A 21,501-nucleotide genomic window follows, 5' to 3' on the forward strand; every position below is an offset into this window, starting at 1 on the left:
TTTAAACTCTTTGTTTTTCCGGGATAAAAAGTAGCCTATACCCATCCTTGGGATGCAAGCTAGGTCTGTATGAAATTGACGATGCCTGCGACTTCATCCAGATTGATACAGGTTTTTTGCACACTAGATGATGTCCGGGACATCTTCCGCGTGAATTTAGTTTTTTTTAAACTCTTTGTTTTTCCGGGATAAAATACTTTTTATGATGGGTATAGGCTACTGCCTATACCCATCCTTGGGATGCAAGCTAGGTCTGTATGAAAGTGACGATGTCTGCGACTTCATCCAGATGACGATACAGATACAGGTTTTTTTAAAATCCCGCGGGAACTCTTTGATTTTATCATAAATAGTAACTAACCTATGTCCGTCGCTGGGATGAAAGCTATTTGTGTACTTAATCGGTTAAACAGGTGGGCCGTGAAAGCTAGCAGATAAACAAACACACTTTCGCATTTATAGCTTTAGTAACTATGAATACGGATTTTGTGTTTGCGATCAAGTCGTTACTTACGAATGGTCTTTTAATACGGCTTCTAGTTTGCCCGAATGCGTGTTCCACACGTACGCCGCGCCGTCCGCTGCACCCACCGCCAGCAGCCGGCCGGCCGGCCCGAACGCTGCCCGCGACCAGTCGCAACCCACCTTGAACGACTCGTGACTGGAATAAAGTGTGTTGTTAGAAAAGAAAAGTAAAATACACCATAAGATTATACCTTATATAAAAATGTGACGGATATGAGTACAGCAGGCGGCCTTATCGCTAAAAAATAGCGATCTCTTCCTAGCAACTTTAGGAATTGACATCGTCAACCGATAGAGTCCACAGCTAGATATAAGTCTCTTCAATCCAGCGGCTTTCTACGACATTAAAGTCATACTTAAACAATAAAAACTTAGAGAGTTGTAATGAACTTTATAGTACAAAAAATTCATACACATAAAACTAACACACTAAACGAAAATATACCTAAGTATCAATGGCCATAATCCGAAAAATATTTACTTTAAGTGTGTATCAATAAGCTTTCAATACATTTAAATAAAATTACACTGCCATTTTATAATAAATGGTCACATTTAAATATTTATGCCACGACAATTGCAACTTTCATACACTAAGTATATGTATTTTTTGGGTTAATTCTGTTTTGAATACGACTTCTGGTTTCGAAAGTGGCATAATAAATAATAATGAAAAGAAGATAACGTTAAAAAAATTCGCCACACCATCTAAACTGTAGAAAGTGAATCATTTAATATATTATTGACAATTTAATACTACAATAATTCACCACATTTATCCTTAATGCTTTTCTTGCGTGACTTCTTTTAATTTTTTATACGCCAGTATCTAATACTTTATGAGTTAAAGAGTGATATTTAAAATATACGAAATCCCGCACACGAAAGAATATACGAGTGCCCAAAACCTTGGGAATGGGTTAAGATTCCTGCAACATGCCTCCAACATGGTTTAAACCACCCGAAAGCGCTGGTCAGGTCCTTCAACAAGTAGACGGCCTCTGAGCACGATTAGTAGAAAAAACATAAACATTAGTGTGAGCTTTAACGGGTCCCTCTGGACTAAACAGACACATGTAAACACAACCGTAATTTTTAATTTCCAGGGCAAACATAACTGCAGACTATGCCAGAAGCCTGCTGAAACTCCGATGCATATTATCTAATGCTAATGCATTTAAAATGTAGTATTCATCTAAGCAAACACATCATACACCCTCAGGAAACTATTTGCAATCAAGAGAGTGCTGCTGTATCTGGTGCTATTGGCGACACTAGATCGGAGATGGTCATCGTGATTCAGGGACTTAAAGACCGAGGCATGCGGAAGTTCCTGCAACAAACCTATGTCCAGCAGTGGATGTTTTCAGTTGATAATGATGACGATGAATTGGTTTTTATACATGACGCAACGCCGCTGATGGTGACAGATCGACGTGCTGAATACAGTTGAATGACAAATCGCACTCGCGTCTAGTTGGCCGCTCTACCGCGTTACGCTTACGGCCGCTGTTTGGTCAGGCCTAAATTGATCCTTATTTATATAGGTATTTGTTACGACATTTGGAACTTACCTGAACGATCGTACTATTGTGTTCATCCGTAAGTCTATGAGCTGTATCGTGTCATCTCGAACACACGCCAACAAATAATTGCTATCTGCAAATAAAATAAATAAAATCAAAAGCTCACAATATATCATCCGCTAAAGACTAATGTCGAATATAAATTATGTAGAAGGAAGGCAACGACCGCAATTTGAAATTGTTTATAAAGTTTATATACTAAGCTCTGATAAAAGCCGTCAGTCAAAATAAGTTGGTAGGCAATTTATTTTACGAGTCAAGGCAGCAGCGGTAAACTTTTAACTGCGTACAGTAGACTAGCACAATTTTAATGTTTCACGTGAAAACCTTGAGGTCATCTCAATTAAAACTAGTTACATCTGTCGAAAAGCAGGTCGAGAAAGTAACTTTACAAGGGCCTGTACCCTGCCTGCCGGTGTTTTACAGGAAAGCCGTGACCGTGAAAGAACCATTAGAAATTTTATACGCTATGGCGGCACATAAAAATGGCAAAGAATTCAAAGATAAGAAAGCGGTTTTATTGCCAGAACGTTTGAGCATCGTATTCACAATTATCTACACTAATATAAAAACATGAAAGAGTATATCCGTTCTTTGAAAATATATTTTGAAGATTTGTATGGCGCAGCGAAACAAACATTTGTATAGCACTAAGGTCGATGAGTTTCTAACCTTCCTATCTTCTATTATGCTTCGCAGCTTCTTTCTTTGCGATTTGGTTTACATATTGTAGAACGCGTCCCACGCATCAGCCTAGCACGGATTTTTAGATCTTTTTTGACTTTGAAATTGGCAACACTGCCTACCCGCATCCAATCCCCCACTAGCGCCCTCCCACCACAGCTCGGACCATTTCACGACCGGCTTGTCATTACGTGTTTCCGTGCCGAAGCCTACGCACGTCACAGAAACCCGCGCGAAATATTATTAAAATCATCGTTCTGAACATGGGCTAAAAGCAGTCCTAACGGAACCCTTTGTAAAATGTAATTATGTAATTGCACAAACAACTCGGTAACACCTTAACTGCCTTAACTCCAGCACTAGAAATCATAATATACGAAGGTTTAAACCAAGAGCAATAGCGAACGACGCCTGCCGAATCTTATGTGATATGCACCACAACGAAGCAGGAAAAAATTCGTGGTGTCTTCTATAGACACTCTTGAAAACTCATATACTAACAAGTATATATTCGGCGATAATGTGTCGGAAAAAATCAAACAAGATATAGGGAAGAGTCGGCTAGTTCCGCGCCAGTACCAGCAGCAGAGCAGCCGGCCCCTCCGCGCCGCGGCACCCGAGCGCTCGCCGCCGCCGTCGCGTCGCCGCCGCGCCGCATGCGCTCACAGCCGCCGCTAGTGCTACACGAGGTATCGTACGCATGACGTTTACGTCCTTTCTCACATGAATGATCATGTATTTATTACAAGTGATCTAATTGTTTTATAATGGATCGAAGGCTACATTATTCCTTTTATAAGCACGCCTATCCAAAATAGCAATCCCAGTGATTGTTGCCCAAAATCACCTCACAAGTCTTTAGGTTTTCAAAAACCATTAAACAAATTACTCGAAATAGGAGCGATTCGTAGATGACGAATCACAACTCTCAGTTCTAGATAAGAACTATTATAGTATATTTTAGTATTTAAACCTTATAAACCTATTTAGGTTTATTAAAAGTAGTAATTTTAAAATAGAGGATTATCGCACTGCATCAAAATTAATTACAACAAATTGTCACTTGGCTTAAATCAGCCTAAAAGATGCATGTTTTTTAATATAACTATATCACAGCGAAAATATTTACGTTTTAAATGTCGTGAGCATTCTGACATGATACTTAAAACTTCTTGATGATAAGAAAATTAAAATTAATTATTATTATTATTTTTTGAAAAGATATTCACACAATCGAAACGCAAACTTCGTGATTTTGCTAGATTGTTTGAACCGTTAATTTCAGCTTATCCTGGAGTCCAATATTCGTGGGTTATTATACGAAAATGTTCTAACGTCACAAGTATCATTGCTTACTAAATAACCCGAGTTACGAACAAAAACATTCACCGCCTTAGCAATTTGAAATAGTTAAATTTGAGTTTGAGGATTTGAGAAAGTTAAATAGTATCAACACTGCATTTTCACCTTTAATTAATTGATAATTAAACATTCGGACGCATGCTTAACTGGAGTACTTTTTATTATAATAATGTATAGTGTAGCTACAGTGTAGCGTCCGGTCGTAAGAAGAAAGACTCCTGTTTACATATAAACGAGTTAGAATTAAAGGCAGTTTTCCTAGCTTTGAAGGTATTTGCAAATGATCTTTGTAACGTAGACAATCCTTTTAAGGATTGATAGTACAGCAGTTATTTTCTACGTAAATTGTACGGGGGAAGCGCGCAGTACCCGTAATTCTTATGTATTTACATCTTTATTATTAATTAAAGATAATACCTAAGCTAATATTTTGTCGAGAAAATCTTTCCAGGACACCGAATGGGAATTAACCAGGAATTAACTGACTATGCTTTTAAAACGTTGACTCAAGTGTTTGACAGTTTTGAAATAGATTTGTTCGCTAGTCGTTGCAATGCAAAATGTGAGACTCACATAGAAAATCAATCCTGATGCATGTACTGTTGATTCCTCTACGGTGTCCTAAAAACATTTGTACTATTATGCGTTTCCACCATTGATTTTAATTTTAAAAATGATAAGAAAAATAATAACTTAAAACCGATAAAAATAATAACTAGCCATCGCAAGCCTAGTTTCCTTTGTTTACAAGATCGGTCTGCTCACCATGTACCTATGTATACTTTCATCCTAACGTTAATCTTTTAACCTTTCAGAAAACCTCATAATCTTCACATAACAATCCACTTAGTCACCGTGAAATTATGCGACAAAAATATCTGAAAATGTCGGTACCAGCAATAATTGTTGATCTTGTGATTAATTCACATTCTGACCATTACGTACAGACAATACGATACACGTATTAGGTCCTAGATAGAATATCGTAAACAAAATGACTATCATTATAGTCATAAAAATGTTATTGTGATTTTAGATTTTCTTACAAAAATATTTGATAAGAGTACAAAAAAAAAATGGAACTGTAAATTTGTACTTATCTGCCTTGTTATTGGGTTTTCCTAATATGTTAGATGACTATCAAATTAGGAAGTTTATGAAGGGAGTTGCAGGTCAAGCCCAACTCAACCAAGGTATAATATAACATGGGATACTGACACTGTTCCTAGTTACTTATCTGAACAATGGCCACATGAGAACTTCAACTTGGGAAATCTTTCAAAAAAAGACCCTTACTTTGTTGGCTTTAATGACTGCTTTCTCATAGAGTGCTTACTTTTTCACTGATAAAAATAAGCAACGTCAATAGGCTGAAGTAGATTACTATTAAAATTTCAGATTTGATAACGACCTCTTGACCTAATTCATCTCAATTCTCAACCCTTTTTTGAAATTACCTTTCTTTAGTGAAAATTTTATATATATTCAGATACATGTTTAAAGTAGTATATATTCAGATACATGTTTAAAGTAGTATATTAATAAAACAAATTCTATTCGTGAAACTAATAATGATTATTTGTTTATATTAGTTACAAAGGGCCTTCCAAAAAGTTATCATCCCAATGATTGAGTCATTGGATAACAATTCATAAAAGTGTTATTGATATGACAAAATTTAGTGCTCACATAACACGCCATGCATCCACATCTGGAGCCAGCAGAGCAGGTGTCAACAATGATAACACTGCTGATTACAGCCAGTTATCGGCTACTTTCGCTAAATTTTATAAAAGAGAGATAAAGATACTTAGTTAACGATAACTTTTGTTGATTTATTAAATTTATTATTATTTATTATATTTAACATGCCGATTTATTATGTAGATAGTAGGTATATGTATAAGATCACAAATGTATTGTATAAGTATATACCTACTCAATTAAAAAAGTTGATTCAACAAGCTATAATATACCATAATCTATTATGTTTTTAATGTAAATTTTTATTTGTAATATTCACAAATACTTACGTAATCTATTTATTTTCCAAATAGGTTACTCATTTTATATTTGTTAGCTCTGAACATCTACAATATGTAAACCAAATCGCAAAGAAAGAAGCTGCGAAGCATAATTAAAAATCAAACGAACTTACCAAGTGAAGTTCGATTGTAATTATGCGAGCAGCTTCTTTCGACGCGATTTATACACACCCTCCCTAATTTTATTATTTTCATAAAGTACACAAAAGTACACCCTACCCTAATTTATATATATATACATACATATATAAACAAATATAAAATGTATCTATCTATAACTATCAACTAAAATGACAAGCCGGTCGTGAAATGGTCCGAGCTGTGGTGGGAGGGCGCTAGTGGGGGATTGGATGCGGGTAGGCAGTGTTGCCAATTTCAAAGTCAAAAAAGATCTAAAAATCCGTGCTAGGCTGATGCGTGGGACGCGTTCTACAATATGTAAACCAAATCGCGTCGAAAGAAGCTGCTCGCATAATTACAATCGAACTTCACTTGGTAAGTTCGTTTGATTTTTAATTATTTAACTTTAATTAAATCAGTTGTAATAATTTTGAAAAAAATGTAGGTACTGTTCGATAATCAACTCCGTAACAATACTGGCTTAGAGTCACTATTTGGAAGCTACGTAGTGCTACGTGCCATATACCTACTAATAATTCACAGATATTACAACATTCCATCGCTGATGAAGTCGCCGACATCCGATAGTTAATGTAATAAAAATATTATCTGTTCAACTACCGGTTTTATATTTATACTTTCATAGCAAAGTAACGGTAAAATGATTAAGTATTTTTAGATCTAAGTAATTAGCGATGTCGAAGCGTACCTTAAAATATTATTAACAATCGAATGTTAATGAAATAAATCTATGTCTCCCAAACTAAAGAATTTTCTCTTAGCCAAATAAAAAGTTGTATATCATTTTGGTTTTATAAATCGAATCGTAAACATTTTTTTGATTTTTTTTTAATAGTATTGAATCATTCGAACAACGATCTAGTTAGGCCGGTTGAATTTCTAGAAGAGGCTGGGTAGCGTTCGGAAAGGTTCAAGATGTCTTCTTGTTCAAGTCTGTAAATCAAAGTTTGTAAACAGTGCGTGCTGCCACTTGTCAGTGATGACATACGAAACCGAAACGATCGATGAGTATTGGCCTCATAAGAAAGCCCAGAGTCACTTAGCGAGCGATAGAGAGAGCTATCCTCGGAGTTTCTATACGTGATCAAGTCAGAAACGAGGAGAGCCGTTACCAACATAGCTCAACGAATTGCCAAGCTGAAGTGGCAGTGGGCGAGACACACACAGATAGATGTTAGCGTCCCAAGGTTCTCAACAATGGCGATTTCGTTTCGGAAAGCGTAGGGTTGGCAGACCTCCCACTAGGTGGGCAAACGACATCAACACTTGCAAGAACCCGCTATAATCAGGCGGCAAGGCCCTACAAGAGACTTTTATCCAGCAATAGACATCTAGCGGTTGGCGACGACGACGACGAATTATCACATCGACATATTATTTTGACATGATGTTAATAACCTTATTTCGATAACTATGCAAGACAAACAAAACTTAAAGACTGAACCCGTTATCCACCGCAATGGTATTTTAGGCTTGTCACCGATCCGCATTGCTCGGTCCGTCAATGCTGTCATAGAGAAATTTATAAGCGCTGTAACGGGTAACTAAAAAAATATATTTACCATTAAGATGCAAGAATGATTGCGAAATTATGCGTACAAAGTCATCCGTTTGAGGTGATTTATCTCGTGCATCACGATCCGACCAGCTGATATAGAAATAGTTTATTACATTCTAAAAGTAAGTAGGTATATTTTTTTATCAAACATTTGTAATAATAATAAGTTATCTCTTACAAGTTGCTGAGTTACAGCGAAAGATTAAAAAAAATAGAGATTAATTAAGTCATTACGCTTTTCATTAATTCTAAGAGTTCTTTGCCTAATCAAAATATTATTTATTATTTTTGGTTGCCCTTTTAATTAAATGTGATCATATCAGATTTCTCATGTCTTATCTAGTGCAGAATTATTTATTTTCACGTGGGAATTCACTCAATTTCTATGTAAATGTGCACCATGAGTTACATCCGCCCCAATAACCACATATTTAGCTCACAAGCGAAGGTTGCTTCTGAGATATAAGACGTAGTACTTTAGGAAGGTGTGGTCAAGTTGTGATAATGCATATCAATCGATTGGGTCTGTTAAGCAACGTGACCAAAGCCGGTAACTGGATGGGTGACCAAATCTAGAAGACAGCATTTGACCTTTTTGTTTCCTCAGTGCCATCGGTCCCGGTTCTCTTTGGTTTTTCTTGGTAGAGTTGTATGCGGAAGGATCTGAGAAATCACCGCATTACTACACCAAGAAAACTCTTACCATTATGTGATAAATGGAAAGGGATCACGATCTTCAGCAGTGAGGAATACAACACAGAGAGAGTGAGAGATAAGTAGTATCTACCCGGTTGACAATACGGGCGTGACACGTTGGGTTCCAATATAGTGACAGATCTGGACCAAGCGTGATGCGTAACTGTGAACATGGTTCCCCATTCATTTGTCGGCGAGGTCGCGACGAAATCGACGTGATTTAATCAGTTGCACAGGCAGTGACGTCCCGGCACTTCGATTGATTGAAGGTATCAATCTCGTGTTTCGTGCGCCGGACGGACCGTTACTGACAAAAAAGGGATTGATCGAGACACGCGTAACGGAAATGGGCATCGCATACCCGTCACGTCGTTGTGCTGACACGAATACCGATACTAATATACTATGCATTCAATTATCTGTGAATATTAGTTTGGAGCAATAGAAATTAACAAGCCAACAAGCCTTTTTTCAATATCGTATTTCCAACTGATTCGTATAGTAAGAGTTATTTAGCAAGAGTCGTGCGTACGGCGCGGCGCCTCGTGTTTAATTATCTTGCAGCGATCGATATCGTGATTATGATATGCGCACCTCTACTGAGGTCGAGCGACGTGACCTTGCCCTGCAGCATGATGTGGTTGGCCGACATTTCTGTGCGTATGTCCCAGAAGCGTATCCGCTTGTCGAAGTGGCCCGAGATGATGGTGGAGCCCGCGCCGTCGGACGTCACGAGGTCGTTGCAAGATGATCCTGCGAACTTAGTTTCTGTACCTGTGGACGGTCGAAAATATACTCAGAGAAGTAGGAAAATAAACACTATGCAATCTGCTATAGTCACGCAACTTACGCACGTTATTAAGCCAAAGTAGCGAAAAGAAGTAACGTGAGAGAATCGCGTGTCGCAATTCGCAGCCTTAATAACAATACCTATGCTTTTCTTATAAGTAAAGTGCAGGCCGCAATACACTGAATCTCGTTAAGATGGTCACCGACAGATTGAGGAAGATTTAAATTAAGATAAATTAATTGAACAAATCGCTGCTGACTATTAGTAATTAATTAACCGTCTGAGATTAAATCTGTTAACGAAGTAACAAACGAATAAATGTTTCTATATACCTGAATCTAATTTTTGAAAGGCTAAAAAAACTTAAATAGACTAGTAGGTATGAGAGTAGGTACGTGTGTATATATTTATTCTAATTCTTCATTGAAAAATCTGTAGCTCTAGCTATTGCAACCACTGGTATTTAACAGGGCTCTCTCCGTCACTCGCTTCATACAATCGTAGTTCCAATTTCATTTGTATATTAAGCATCCAAAGTCCATGAAATTTTGCATGAATCTGTGTCTGTGATGTTTTAGATTTTTTCTAAAAATATGTAGTTTTAAAATTACAGGGGCTCAAAGATTTGTATGTAAATTTTTATTACCGCGTAACCTTGAAACCGAATATTTTAACAGAAATCTGGAAAACCACAGACATAGACATTAGTTTCTAGAATATGTCTGCAAAATTTTATGGACTTTGGTTGCTTAATATTCAAATGAAATTAGAACTACGTTTGTATGAAGCGAGTGACGGAGAGAGCCCTCTTAAGTAGATAACCTATAGTTTCTAAATACAATGAAAAGAAAAGTCCTAACTCACTGACTGACTTATCAATCAATATCCAGCCCAAGTCCTTGGATCTAGAAAGCTGAAATTTTGTACGGAGGTTCCCTTTATAGACAAGACAAGAAACAAGGTTCGATTTTTCAAGATTCCCGCGGGAGCGAAGCCAAGGACGGTCGAACTCGCTAGTCAAAAACATTATTTTCTTAGTGTTATGTTCGGAGTTATTTGTTCTATTAAACAGAGGGGTTTCCAAAATATATAAAACCTACTTCCTTTGTAGCGCGCTTAATATGAGAGCTACTCATATTAAGCGCGCGTTTTGACGTTTGATAGCTTTTGATAGAGTTGCTGATTAGATTGAGATTAGTTACCAACAATCCCTATTGTGTGGTAGCAACATAGATTTTAATTTTGTATACTTACCTATTTTATTCAACTACTTTTTAAGATTTCAAATACGTAACTTACACATTCTACTCCTAAGATCCCATATTTTAAGCGTCCTATCATGGCTGCCAGTGATGACTTTAGTTGGTTCACCGAGAAATTTAGCCGCCATCACTTTTCCGCTGTGCCCCGTTAACGTGTGCTGTGAACAGAAGGATATATTTCAAGAAAAGTGCAAAAAAAAACAGTGCTTTCGAGTAATGGTGCAAATAATAGAAAGGTAGGGTCACGTATGACTAAAATACTATAATGTGATTTATGTAGGAAGTTTAAAAAGCGTGCCTACATATCGCTTTAAACCGAACAACGAACAATAACCATTTACACGAAGTGGCCGACTACAAGCAACGATTATTATCGTCTCTTCTGCAGTTTCGTGATCCGCAACTAACCTCTTGTGCTACATTGTCAACTCACGAAAGAACCCCAGGTTCGTTTGCATGTAAACTATGGATTAATTTTTCAATGTCATCTCGGTCTCGAGGCAAGAGACAAAAATCCATACTATATAATACTATAAATGCGGAAGTGTTTGTCTGTTTGCTATCTCTTTATGGCCCATCCGTTTGACCCATTTTGACAAAATTTGGTACAGAAAAAGCTTGCATCCTGGCGATGGACACGCACTTACCCTGAAAAAATTAAAGAGTCCCCACGCGATTTATAAAAACCAAATTTTCGTGGACGAAGTTTCTTAAGAGGACATTATCTGTTTCTCTTGTAAGTACCATTCATTATCTAGTATTAAATTACGTTGTCTGATATTTCATTTTAGCTTTTGACATGAATCAAACGATTAATTTAAATAAATGTTTGTGTTGAACACACATTAAAGATATTTATCTATTGTTACAAGAAATCGCCAGCTACTGAATGACACCCGATAGCGTTTTAAAGCTAATGTTCGACTACGACTAACGATTATAGTCTCCTTTACGGCTTCGTGATCAACAAAGAACCTTGTGTGCTATATTCAGGTCTCACGAAAGAATTGACACCAGACCATTTGCATATTTATAAACTGCAGATGGATTCTGGTTACATATTACAGACGAACCGTACGCGCCGGATGTCAACATTACGGGTCCGTTAAATCACGTTAAAATGATGACGCAATATAACGTTAATTAATAGTGCACCTATATACCACTTGCATACATCGTTGCATAATAGCAAGTCACTGTTCCTTCAGTTTATAACGTTAATATTTACTGATATTTACAATTTTATGATATTTAATAGGCTATTACGCTATTGATTTATGACAGAATACTATTATTTACATTGTTGATGTTAATAATTGATAATATCGTTAAATATTACATCTCCCGTTATTTTATAGTGAAATTAAATGTAATGAAATTAAAATTTATTAAGGCGGTAAACCCAAATCAGGTCAGTATAATTTCTCTATAGTAATAAAAACAACAGGTGCAACCTGCAATGAAACGCAACAAAGACGCTAATAAAGCCAATTAAAAAGTAAAGAGCGACTAAACTGTCATCACAACTCGTGAGATAAGAGACCGGATCTGTCTCTTGTTCTTAATTACCAACAAAACGCCTTATTATCACGCAGCTTCGTCGAATCTCTTTCCTTTTAAGTACTAAACAATAACATAAACTTACGCTTATAAGCTTAGATATGCACGCATTGTTAAGTACGAGTACCTGGGACTTTAACTGTTAAAATGTACCTTGTGGTAAAGTCCCATAGTGTTTTGGCCGTGTATAGTTAGCATGATGTATTCATTAGGTGAAGCCAGACGAAGTGCACTTTTTAGATCTCCATTAATGGAGATTAATTGGTTAACCAATGAGCCAATGAGTCGATGTTCAGGACTAAGTACCTATTTTTTACAAAGTTTTTATTTTTATTTTTATTCAGATACAATTTAGCCTTAAATACTACTAAACTACAACTTACTACATACTAAATACACCCGAATTGGATCAACGACACTTGACAACCTCCCTGAAGCGCTGTGGTATTATAAATGGGAGGTCTTAGGTTCGAATCCCTGCAATGGCAAATTGGGAATTATTTCCAATTTCTAATTTGTCTCAGGTATGGTCTGGTTAGACTGCATCATCACTTACCACCAGACAGGAGATTGCAGTCAAGGATTAGCTTGCATTGGTATTAAAAAAAAATTCAGTTAGCTACCGGTTAATAGATCATTTTGATCTCCTAACTATGCCTGAATTTAGAGCGGCTTGTTATGTTATCAGCGTTTTCGCATGATATAGGTATATTGTAAAATATTTTTATGTATTTACATTCAGTAATACAAATTGAGCTCAATGGCATCTCAGCGGTGTAAAAAGTAGTCGATTACAAGTTTATTCAGTAAAAAATGGCATATCTTGTCGCCGACTTATTTACGAGGTTGGTGAAGCTGTCAATAATCCCATATCACATGTTTGTACGAGTATGTAGGTGAAAAATTCTTGTTTTACTCGTTAAAACCAATTTAGTATTTTCTTCGTACCCATAAATATAGGTTAAGGCAACGGTTCATGAATATATTAAAAGTATGTTAATAAAATATAGGGATTGTTAAAATGGCCCTTTTGAAGACTATTTTAAGTAAACTAACATGACATGTGCGTGCGTGGAGGTAACATAGCTATGGACTGGTAAACATCCTAATTTGACGATTGCATAGGTAGACTTAGGCACGTAAGTAATTCCGATGTCACGTTTTTAATTTGAAAAGTTACATTAAGGGTCTTGACGAACTGCATCCGATCCAAATCGGAGAATTCTCGATCCGTAGCAGGTACTTACTTATCATTTTTATGAGGGTTGCACAGTAGACCCGAATAGATCAGATGCAGTGCGAAACTAAGCGAGAACACTGTCACGTTTCCATGTTTCCGCGCGCGGATAGCGAACAGCGATAGCTTGCCCAAATCCGTTCTGCGAGTACATTCCGCGAGGAGGAATTAATTAAACGTAATCCGCAAGGCGCCATTACCCAGCGAGCACTGTCCACACAGTGCAACAAACGGGACCTTATCGTTGCTTTTAAAATTTATAGTATAACGGCTAATTAAGCACTTAGTTCCTTCATCGCATCACGAATACGAGGAAGGTAAATTAGATAGGTACATGAGAGCTTTCGGGTTATTGCTGACATCCGTACGTATGTACTTACGCTAATTGAAGGGGTTAAGGGATATCATTGCGACAGGTCTAATTCAACTCTAACGAGCTCATATAAATGTCCTTCCGACATGGCGCACATGTGAATGCATTGGCCATTCAGTTTATTAGAGGAATTAAACATTCATATAAGGCTCTTCGTAGTTCATAGCGAACAATGGGCAATTAAATAAAAAGCAAGAAACTATCGCGTTCACTATTGCATTTCATTTGTTTGTTCCTTAATTATCATTCACGACATGCATACATGTTTATTTAATAAAGATGTAAAGGATCGCAACGTAGTCGGACCGTGTTCGAACCGGTAGCAAACATGGGCCGCGAGCAATCATCATATTATGATCAAAGAACACCAACGCTGAACCGACTATGGGCATGAAGCGTGTTCCGATCGGCGCGCTGCAGTGGCTTTGCAGAGATTGAGAAAATACTTTTCTAAAATACTGTTGGACCTTCTTTTTCATTAACCGACTTTAAAAAAGGAGGAGGTTCTCAATTCGTCGCAATCTTTTTTACTATTGTTTTTTTATTTTTGTCGCACAGTCACTTTATTATAATTCTACTTCAAACTTTATGATTAAAGCGCAGTATTCTACGAGTAACTCAAACTTTATGATTTCATTAGCATTTGACATTCAACGCTTATTTTTAGGGTTCCGTACCTCAAAGAAAAAAACAACCCTTATAGGATCACCTCGTTGTCTGTCTGTCTCTGTCGTACTGTCTGTACTTCTCGGTGGCCTAGAGTCATAAAATTTTTCAGGTAGCAATGTCTTATAGCACAAGTAAAAAAAATAACTGAAAACCGTGAATCTGTGGTTACATCACAAAACAATGAGTGTTCACGAACAAACAATTAGTTTACTAAATCACATCATACACGGCGCTATCCGCCATGAACTTGCAGTGGTGTACAGATGCAGGAGCGATTTTAACAGGGCTCTCTCCGTCACTCGTTTCATACAATCGTAGTTCCAATTTCATTTGAATATTAAGCAACCAAAGTCCATGAAATTTTGCAGACATATTCTAGAAACTAATATCTGTGTCTGTGGTGTTTTAGATTTTTCTAAAAATATGTAGTTTTAAAATTACAGGGGTTCAATGATTTGTATGAAAATTTTTAAGACCGCCTAACTTTGAAACCGAATATTTTAACAGAAATCTGGAAAACCACAGACATAGATATTAGTTTCTAGAATATGTCTGCAAAGTTTCATGGACTTTGGTTGCTTAGTATTCAAATGAAATTGGAACTACGATTGTATGAAACGAGTGACGGAGAGAGCCCTCTTAACATACTGATTTGAGATTTCTTGTGCGATGGCATGGTACTCTTCGGAAATCAGACTCGCACTTGAACATCGGGGTTTATTACTTAACCTTTTAATTCAGTTTTATTAACTTTTTATTACATCTGTGCTCTACGATCTACCCTTTGCAAGTCGTGCTAATAAGAATCTTAATTTAAAAGCAATTATAAATGCTGCAGTTTAATAATAATAATTGATATGGATTAGCTTCCCCAAGGCTGGATATCAGACATTCGCTACACTTATCTTTGTGCTATGAATTTGAATACCTGAGTGGCTGCTAGAATATATAAATAATGTACGTGCTCCCAGCGAAATAACTTATTCCTTATAAATCAGTTGATTTGAATTGCACTCTCTCATTAGCGATTCCAGTTGTGGTGCGTTGGGCAGAACTACACAACTTATTACTTTAGCTGGACAATTAAATGCATTCGCAAAATATCTATGCCATTGTATGGTAGTTATGGATAGATGTTTTTGTGCTTAGTCATGTTACAAGTTGAGTTCAATATAATGCTCAGTATGTTGGATATTTGGAGTTGTTTCATCCTTTTTCTTATAAGAAATCTTTTTTTGTCGTGCAACAAAAAAACTGTAACAAGAAGAAAATAAAAGTGGACAGGGAAGCACTGATTTCTAAGAGATCTCTACCAATGACCTTTGGCAGTGGGAAATGTTATAATGGAAGAAGAATAGGTAAAATAAAGAAAGAAGTGTTTATAATATTTTTTAATTAGTAAAGTAATACATTTCGGTCATTTTGGTAGAACTATTTGTCAATAAAAATATCACAGGCGTCATAAGAGACACTAGTTGCTTTGGTACGTGACAGGTCGACATGACAATCGGAGTGGGGACGCCCCCACAACCGCACCAACCCAATAGCGCAGGTGAGGTGCGGTTGTACGGGGCGTCCTTCCACCTCATACCCATACCCCGATTTTCATATCGACCTGTCGCGAGCTATACATACATACAATTTTAATTTTGAAATTAAAATTGAATATGTTCGGAATTTTATTCTGTGGCAAGCATAAAAGAGTCATAAATAAAATCACACTTCTGATAACGTCTGTTCTTTACAATTACTACCGTTAAAAGCTAGTTACGCAAAAGTCTTGTTATCACATTGTCCTTAGCTAAAGCACGTGCCACGTAGCTTCATTGGGTTCTGTGCACTTCCTCGTAGATCTTATCTCGAAGAGTAAACTACGTTAGATGCCTATTAAATCATATGTGTCCGCTATATGGGACTGACGTGGTGATTTAATCACTTGCGGTAGAGATGCAGCGAGCTATGTACAAGTGTACATGCTTACGATATTTGTACTGTTCAGCGGCCATTAGTAAACTATGCTCCGCCAATGTTGTATATTTGCAATTACTGATTTATGTGTGAAAGATTAGTTGTAAATAAGAAAAGGTATTTCTTGTCACATTATTACTTGCTAGGGATGCCAGTTACATATTATGAAGTAAATGAGAATTTGATTTTTCACTATTCATAATTATGACTGTTAATGTAACGTAAAAATAAGCCCCTACCTATACTCCGAATTTCAATTATGTAGGTAACAATCATGTAGGTATGTAAAATACTCTTTAGTAAACTCAAACCTCTGCGAAACCTTTACAAAGTCGTTAATCTCATATTTTCAGAACAAATCCCAATAAGAATTTTAACACTTCGTTTCCTACCGATGAACTTCTACTGCAGAAGGTACGTAGGTAAGTATGTAGGTATTTACTTAGGTACAAATTCACACACTGTATAGAATACTCGCAATTGTCTGTCTTTAAAGTCAATAATCAAGAGTAAGTATGATTTTTATGCAAAGCGTAGGAATCGAGGTGAGTGAAATTTTAAGTAGTAAGTATGTACCTATTTAAATAGGTGAAGAAATATATCACACAAAATGTAGCTTTCGTCGATAACCGCAAATCAATTGCTGTTCCAGTTCAATATTGTGTTTGTTTCGTTTATTATCTGTCTGATAATAATGATTGTTTTCTAAATGTTTACATTGTTAATGGCTAACTCCGGGCGCTTTGGAGCGCGCTTATCCTAAAGCTATGATACTATAACGCAAGGAACTGGTGCAATAAACCGAGCGATAAGTATTAGTTATGGGATTATAACTAACAGGAAGTCAATGATCTGAGCTAATGTATTTATGATACCCAATAATAATAATAATGAACAAAGATTAAATGGAATGATAGACACTTAGTTACTAAATTGTCTTACACTGAATTATATTAAACTAGGCAAAAGTCGTGGTTAATTCAGCGACTCCATTGCGGTAGAATGACAGCTACAATATCAAGATCACAATCATTTCCATTTGGTTGATGCTCGCTTAGGTATTATTGGCTACAACGTGTTGTTGCAACAAGAATACCATAAATTCAGCCAATCACAACGATTGCGATTGTAATAATGATTGATGCAGTGTTCCCGCAATCGAGCAGCTTGTACACGATCTCTAAACTTAAATGACAAGTGTCAATGTATCGTTTTTGTTATCTCTTTTATAATAGTCTGCGGAAAAGGATATCACTAGATATCACCTACCTACCTACCTAATTTCTAAATAATTTTAAATAAATACTTACTTATCAAAAAACCTACCGGTTCCGCAATTTTTAATATGTATTTAAAACTACTTATTTAGAAACTAGTAAATGGAATTATTAATTAGCAATCACTTCGTGATTATTATAAGATTTATTATTGTCATCTAATAATAATAATTAGTACTAATTCTCAGATTAATAAATATTAAATGCATATTCACGGTGCATATTGAAACGATAAACTACATGTTAAAATTGCATCGTATAAAGTCGTCCAGAATAAAGTTTTTTTTTTTTTTAATTCGCAAGCGAAAAAAAATTGTAACATTTTGCATAATGGCCTGGAAATTGACCAATTAAGCAGGTTTTAATTTGCATAATTTGAGCAGGGATGTGCATGATCTTAGGTGATAAAGACAGACATTGAGTTCGTTAAGCAGCGTGAGAACATTTTTATTTTATGATTATTTAGGTTTGTACTCAACACCAATAATGAAAAGATTTATGTATTTCAATTTTATTCAGTACTACGAAACTTAAAAAATTTCTCAAGTATTTCTACGATATCTGTTAAACTTGTTGTCTAGATACTGTTGATTTCTAAGCTTTTTACGACTGATGTTTTAGAAACTCACTATTAACTAGGCAAGAATTTTACTTATTTTCAGAATGCCCATTACAAATATAAAGTGCCTTGATTTTTTAACTCCTATAAATTAACTTTAAGAACTTTTTAGTGTCACGCATAAATTTTATTCGAGTTATAGGTGCATCGTATTGAAATAAGAGATAGGTAAATAATTATATTTCTCCTTTCTAGTCTAATAACAACTGCTGCGATCCCACGGGGTTTCAATGGTATACAATATGATTTGTATGTTAAAATATTATAAGAATTATTGTAAATAAATAGAGTGCAATCAATTAATAAATGAATATGAATATCCTTTAAATTTGAAGTGAAATTAGAAAATGAAGTATTAATAAAAAGCCGTTATTCCGACTTTCGTAAATATTAAGTTCAAAGAAAGTTTTTGATATTTATACCTACCAGACGGTTACTTCAAAGATGCTAATCACGAAGAAAATCCATATCCACGCGTTTAACCTACAAAATATTCGTAATATAGAACCGTCTCGCAAGCTGTAGACTGGGGGCGTTAATTAAACAACTTTACGAGTTTATAATTATTCGCCATTTATTTACGTTATCTTTTCTATCTGGCTGGCGAATCGTATCTCGGAGACATTTTACGTACAGTGGAGCACTAAAATCGTTTGCATAGAGTGCGGTCCGCGGTCTGTGACAGAACATGCCTTATAAGTCGAGCTTTTGGTTATACCGGGGTTAATGCTTTCAGGAAAGGTACGAGTACAACTTTCATTCATTAGACAATATATTCATTCATTCACTATTATAGTATCAACAAGAATAAGCGAGAAGATAAATTCAAGTCTCATTTCATAAGACTTTACAATTACTTTGTAGGTAAGTACCTACTTATTTCATGCGCAACAACGGAGAAAGCACTTTATGTCTTGTTAAACTTTACCCGCGATTTGCTTATCGCTTTGTAAGCATTACTTCAGTTCTGTGCGACATGCAAAACTAAGATGCAACATGCAGAACTCTGGTGGCAGGTTTCGGCCGTAGCTAGTTACCACCCTACCGGCAAAGCCGTACCGCCAAGCGATTTAACGTTCCGGTACGATGCCGAACCGAAAGGGTATGGGTTTAATAAAAACTGCCAGACCCCTTCCAGGTTAGCCCGCTTCCACCAGGTAAGATTGCAGTCAAGGGCTAACTTTTACCTGAATTTAAAATAAAAAAATAGCAGGTAAATGTTTATTTATTGCTGTTTTAAAAAAACTATGCTAGTAGACTTTTATTTTTCCTGGTTCATTTTTGAGAAACTTTCATTACATAATTATTCAATGACGTCTATCAATACTTAGCGCTAATTTAGCAAACTAGCTAAGGCCTGGCATACCTTACAATGCCACTTTGTATAAACACTCGGGTACCAGTTACCACCTATTGAACGTTGATAGTAACTTTGTCAGAGACGGATCTGTATGCCATTACTGGCAACTCACTTTCTTAGTCTAAATTTCTGAATTCCTGAATATTTAGGAATTTTAGACGAGAATCAGGATCTAGTAATTAAAACCTTAAAATTGCGAGTCCTTTTGCAATTGTAATAATAGTAGGTATTTTGAATTATTTCATTAAGGTTAAGCAAGCATTATTTAGAACTATTCCAAGTCGGACTTAGTCGTACCATAAGGATTCTTTTTTATCATTTTTTTAAAAGTTATTTGTACAAAAAATAGTATTGTAAAAAGAAGAAAGACAATAAGTGGACAGAGAAGCGCGTGTCTCTACTCATTTCGGTAAGAAACCCCAAAAAACGTGCAATATTTATTTAAAAAAAATACCCCTCCGAAACAATGCCGCATAATTCCGTCTAATAATAAACCACGCAGATTTTATTAATTGATTATACAATTTCTCGTTTTATTTTATAAGTGGCCGGCCGTTGTCTATAGAAAGTCTCCAGCTTTCCAGGCCCTGAGGTCACTTGACGTCGCGTCGTTTAAATTTACTCCATTGCCATGTCAATTGCCTTTACTTTATTGTGCGGGCTGGTTAACCTAAATAATTGTTATTTGTTGAAAATATTATATTTCTAAATAACAGGACCAGGATAGCATAACCATACCTATCGTTACTAAAGATATGTTCAAATTATTTACATTAATAATTATGAATGCGATTTTGTTTCATTCCGTTTCAACTGAACTGATTTTTCATGAATGGGATATAGATAGCGTCTGTTACAAAGACATTCATATCCGCATCTGTTAAGGAATTGCCCTGGGAAAAATACATTAAACCACTTTGCACTTAAAATAAAACTGCATAAAGATTATGATCAATTATAGACTTACAGTAGAGCTAATTTCGGTCGCGTACCTACATCGAATACGAAAACACTGACCTATCCTAAAAACATTATCACATTCAAAGCCAATTCTCTATAAGGCAATAAAATCATATGTACAATAAAAGACAAATGGGATGTTAAAAAGTCAATATCGAAATAATATAGCTAAGTACTAATCCTACTAAATATTAGGTCATTAATAACATTTTTAGTAGAAACAGTTACTTTGCTACTTTGCTACTTATGAAATAATAATATTTAAGTAGTATTGGTTTTAACTTACACTATTTCCCAGTTCAAAGTATTTTAAGGTTAAACCTGCAAAAAGCTAATGGCTGTAAAACACTTTCTGTATCGTCAATGTAGCAAGCTGTCAAAGCTAATGAAGACCTAGCAGACAATGCTGTAGAAAACAATGGGAAGTGGCGCTAAGAACTAACCTATCTTGCTTATTACGGTCATTCTCACATACAATTTGTTGATTAATCGCGTGATCGCCTCGCTTTAGATGTTCGATTATTATCTTTAATTTATGTTAGCAGGCTAAACTCATTTTATACTCATTTAACATCTTTAGTTTCATTTATTATTAATTTTATTAGGGTATAATAATATTATGATCTGATAAAGTAATTTTCGTAATTTGGATATAATGTCCTCCCATCTGAATCTCGGCCACGGGCGGCCAATCTCCATAGAGATTAGCCAATTACACGGGAGATATTATACCAGTTTATGCGCAAACACATAAGTACACTCTTTATTCCCTCAATTTCATAGCCTGATAGGACGGAAATCTGACACGACCGGACAGAATCTGGCGCAG

The 21,501-nt window shown here is 35.9% G+C and overlaps 1 protein-coding gene across 2 annotated transcripts in view; it reads right to left on the minus strand.

The window, feature by feature from the left end:
• The window catches only part of LOC123869153 (autophagy-related protein 16), a 231,213-nt gene that overhangs the window by 22,817 nt on the left and 186,895 nt on the right, over positions 1-21,501 (minus strand). For both annotated transcript variants that reach the window (XM_045911917.1, XM_045911916.1), the window contains 4 exons: positions 10,687-10,807; positions 9,192-9,371; positions 2,100-2,184; positions 515-661 (listed from right to left, as the gene is read on the minus strand). In XM_045911917.1, coding sequence (XP_045767873.1) covers positions 515-661; positions 2,100-2,184; positions 9,192-9,371; positions 10,687-10,807 — 533 coding nt within the window. The remainder of the gene's footprint in view (positions 1-514; positions 662-2,099; positions 2,185-9,191; positions 9,372-10,686; positions 10,808-21,501) is intronic.

Source organism: Maniola jurtina, chromosome 10 (genome assembly GCF_905333055.1).
Source record: "Maniola jurtina chromosome 10, ilManJurt1.1, whole genome shotgun sequence".
NCBI classification, from domain to species: domain Eukaryota; kingdom Metazoa; phylum Arthropoda; class Insecta; order Lepidoptera; family Nymphalidae; genus Maniola; species Maniola jurtina.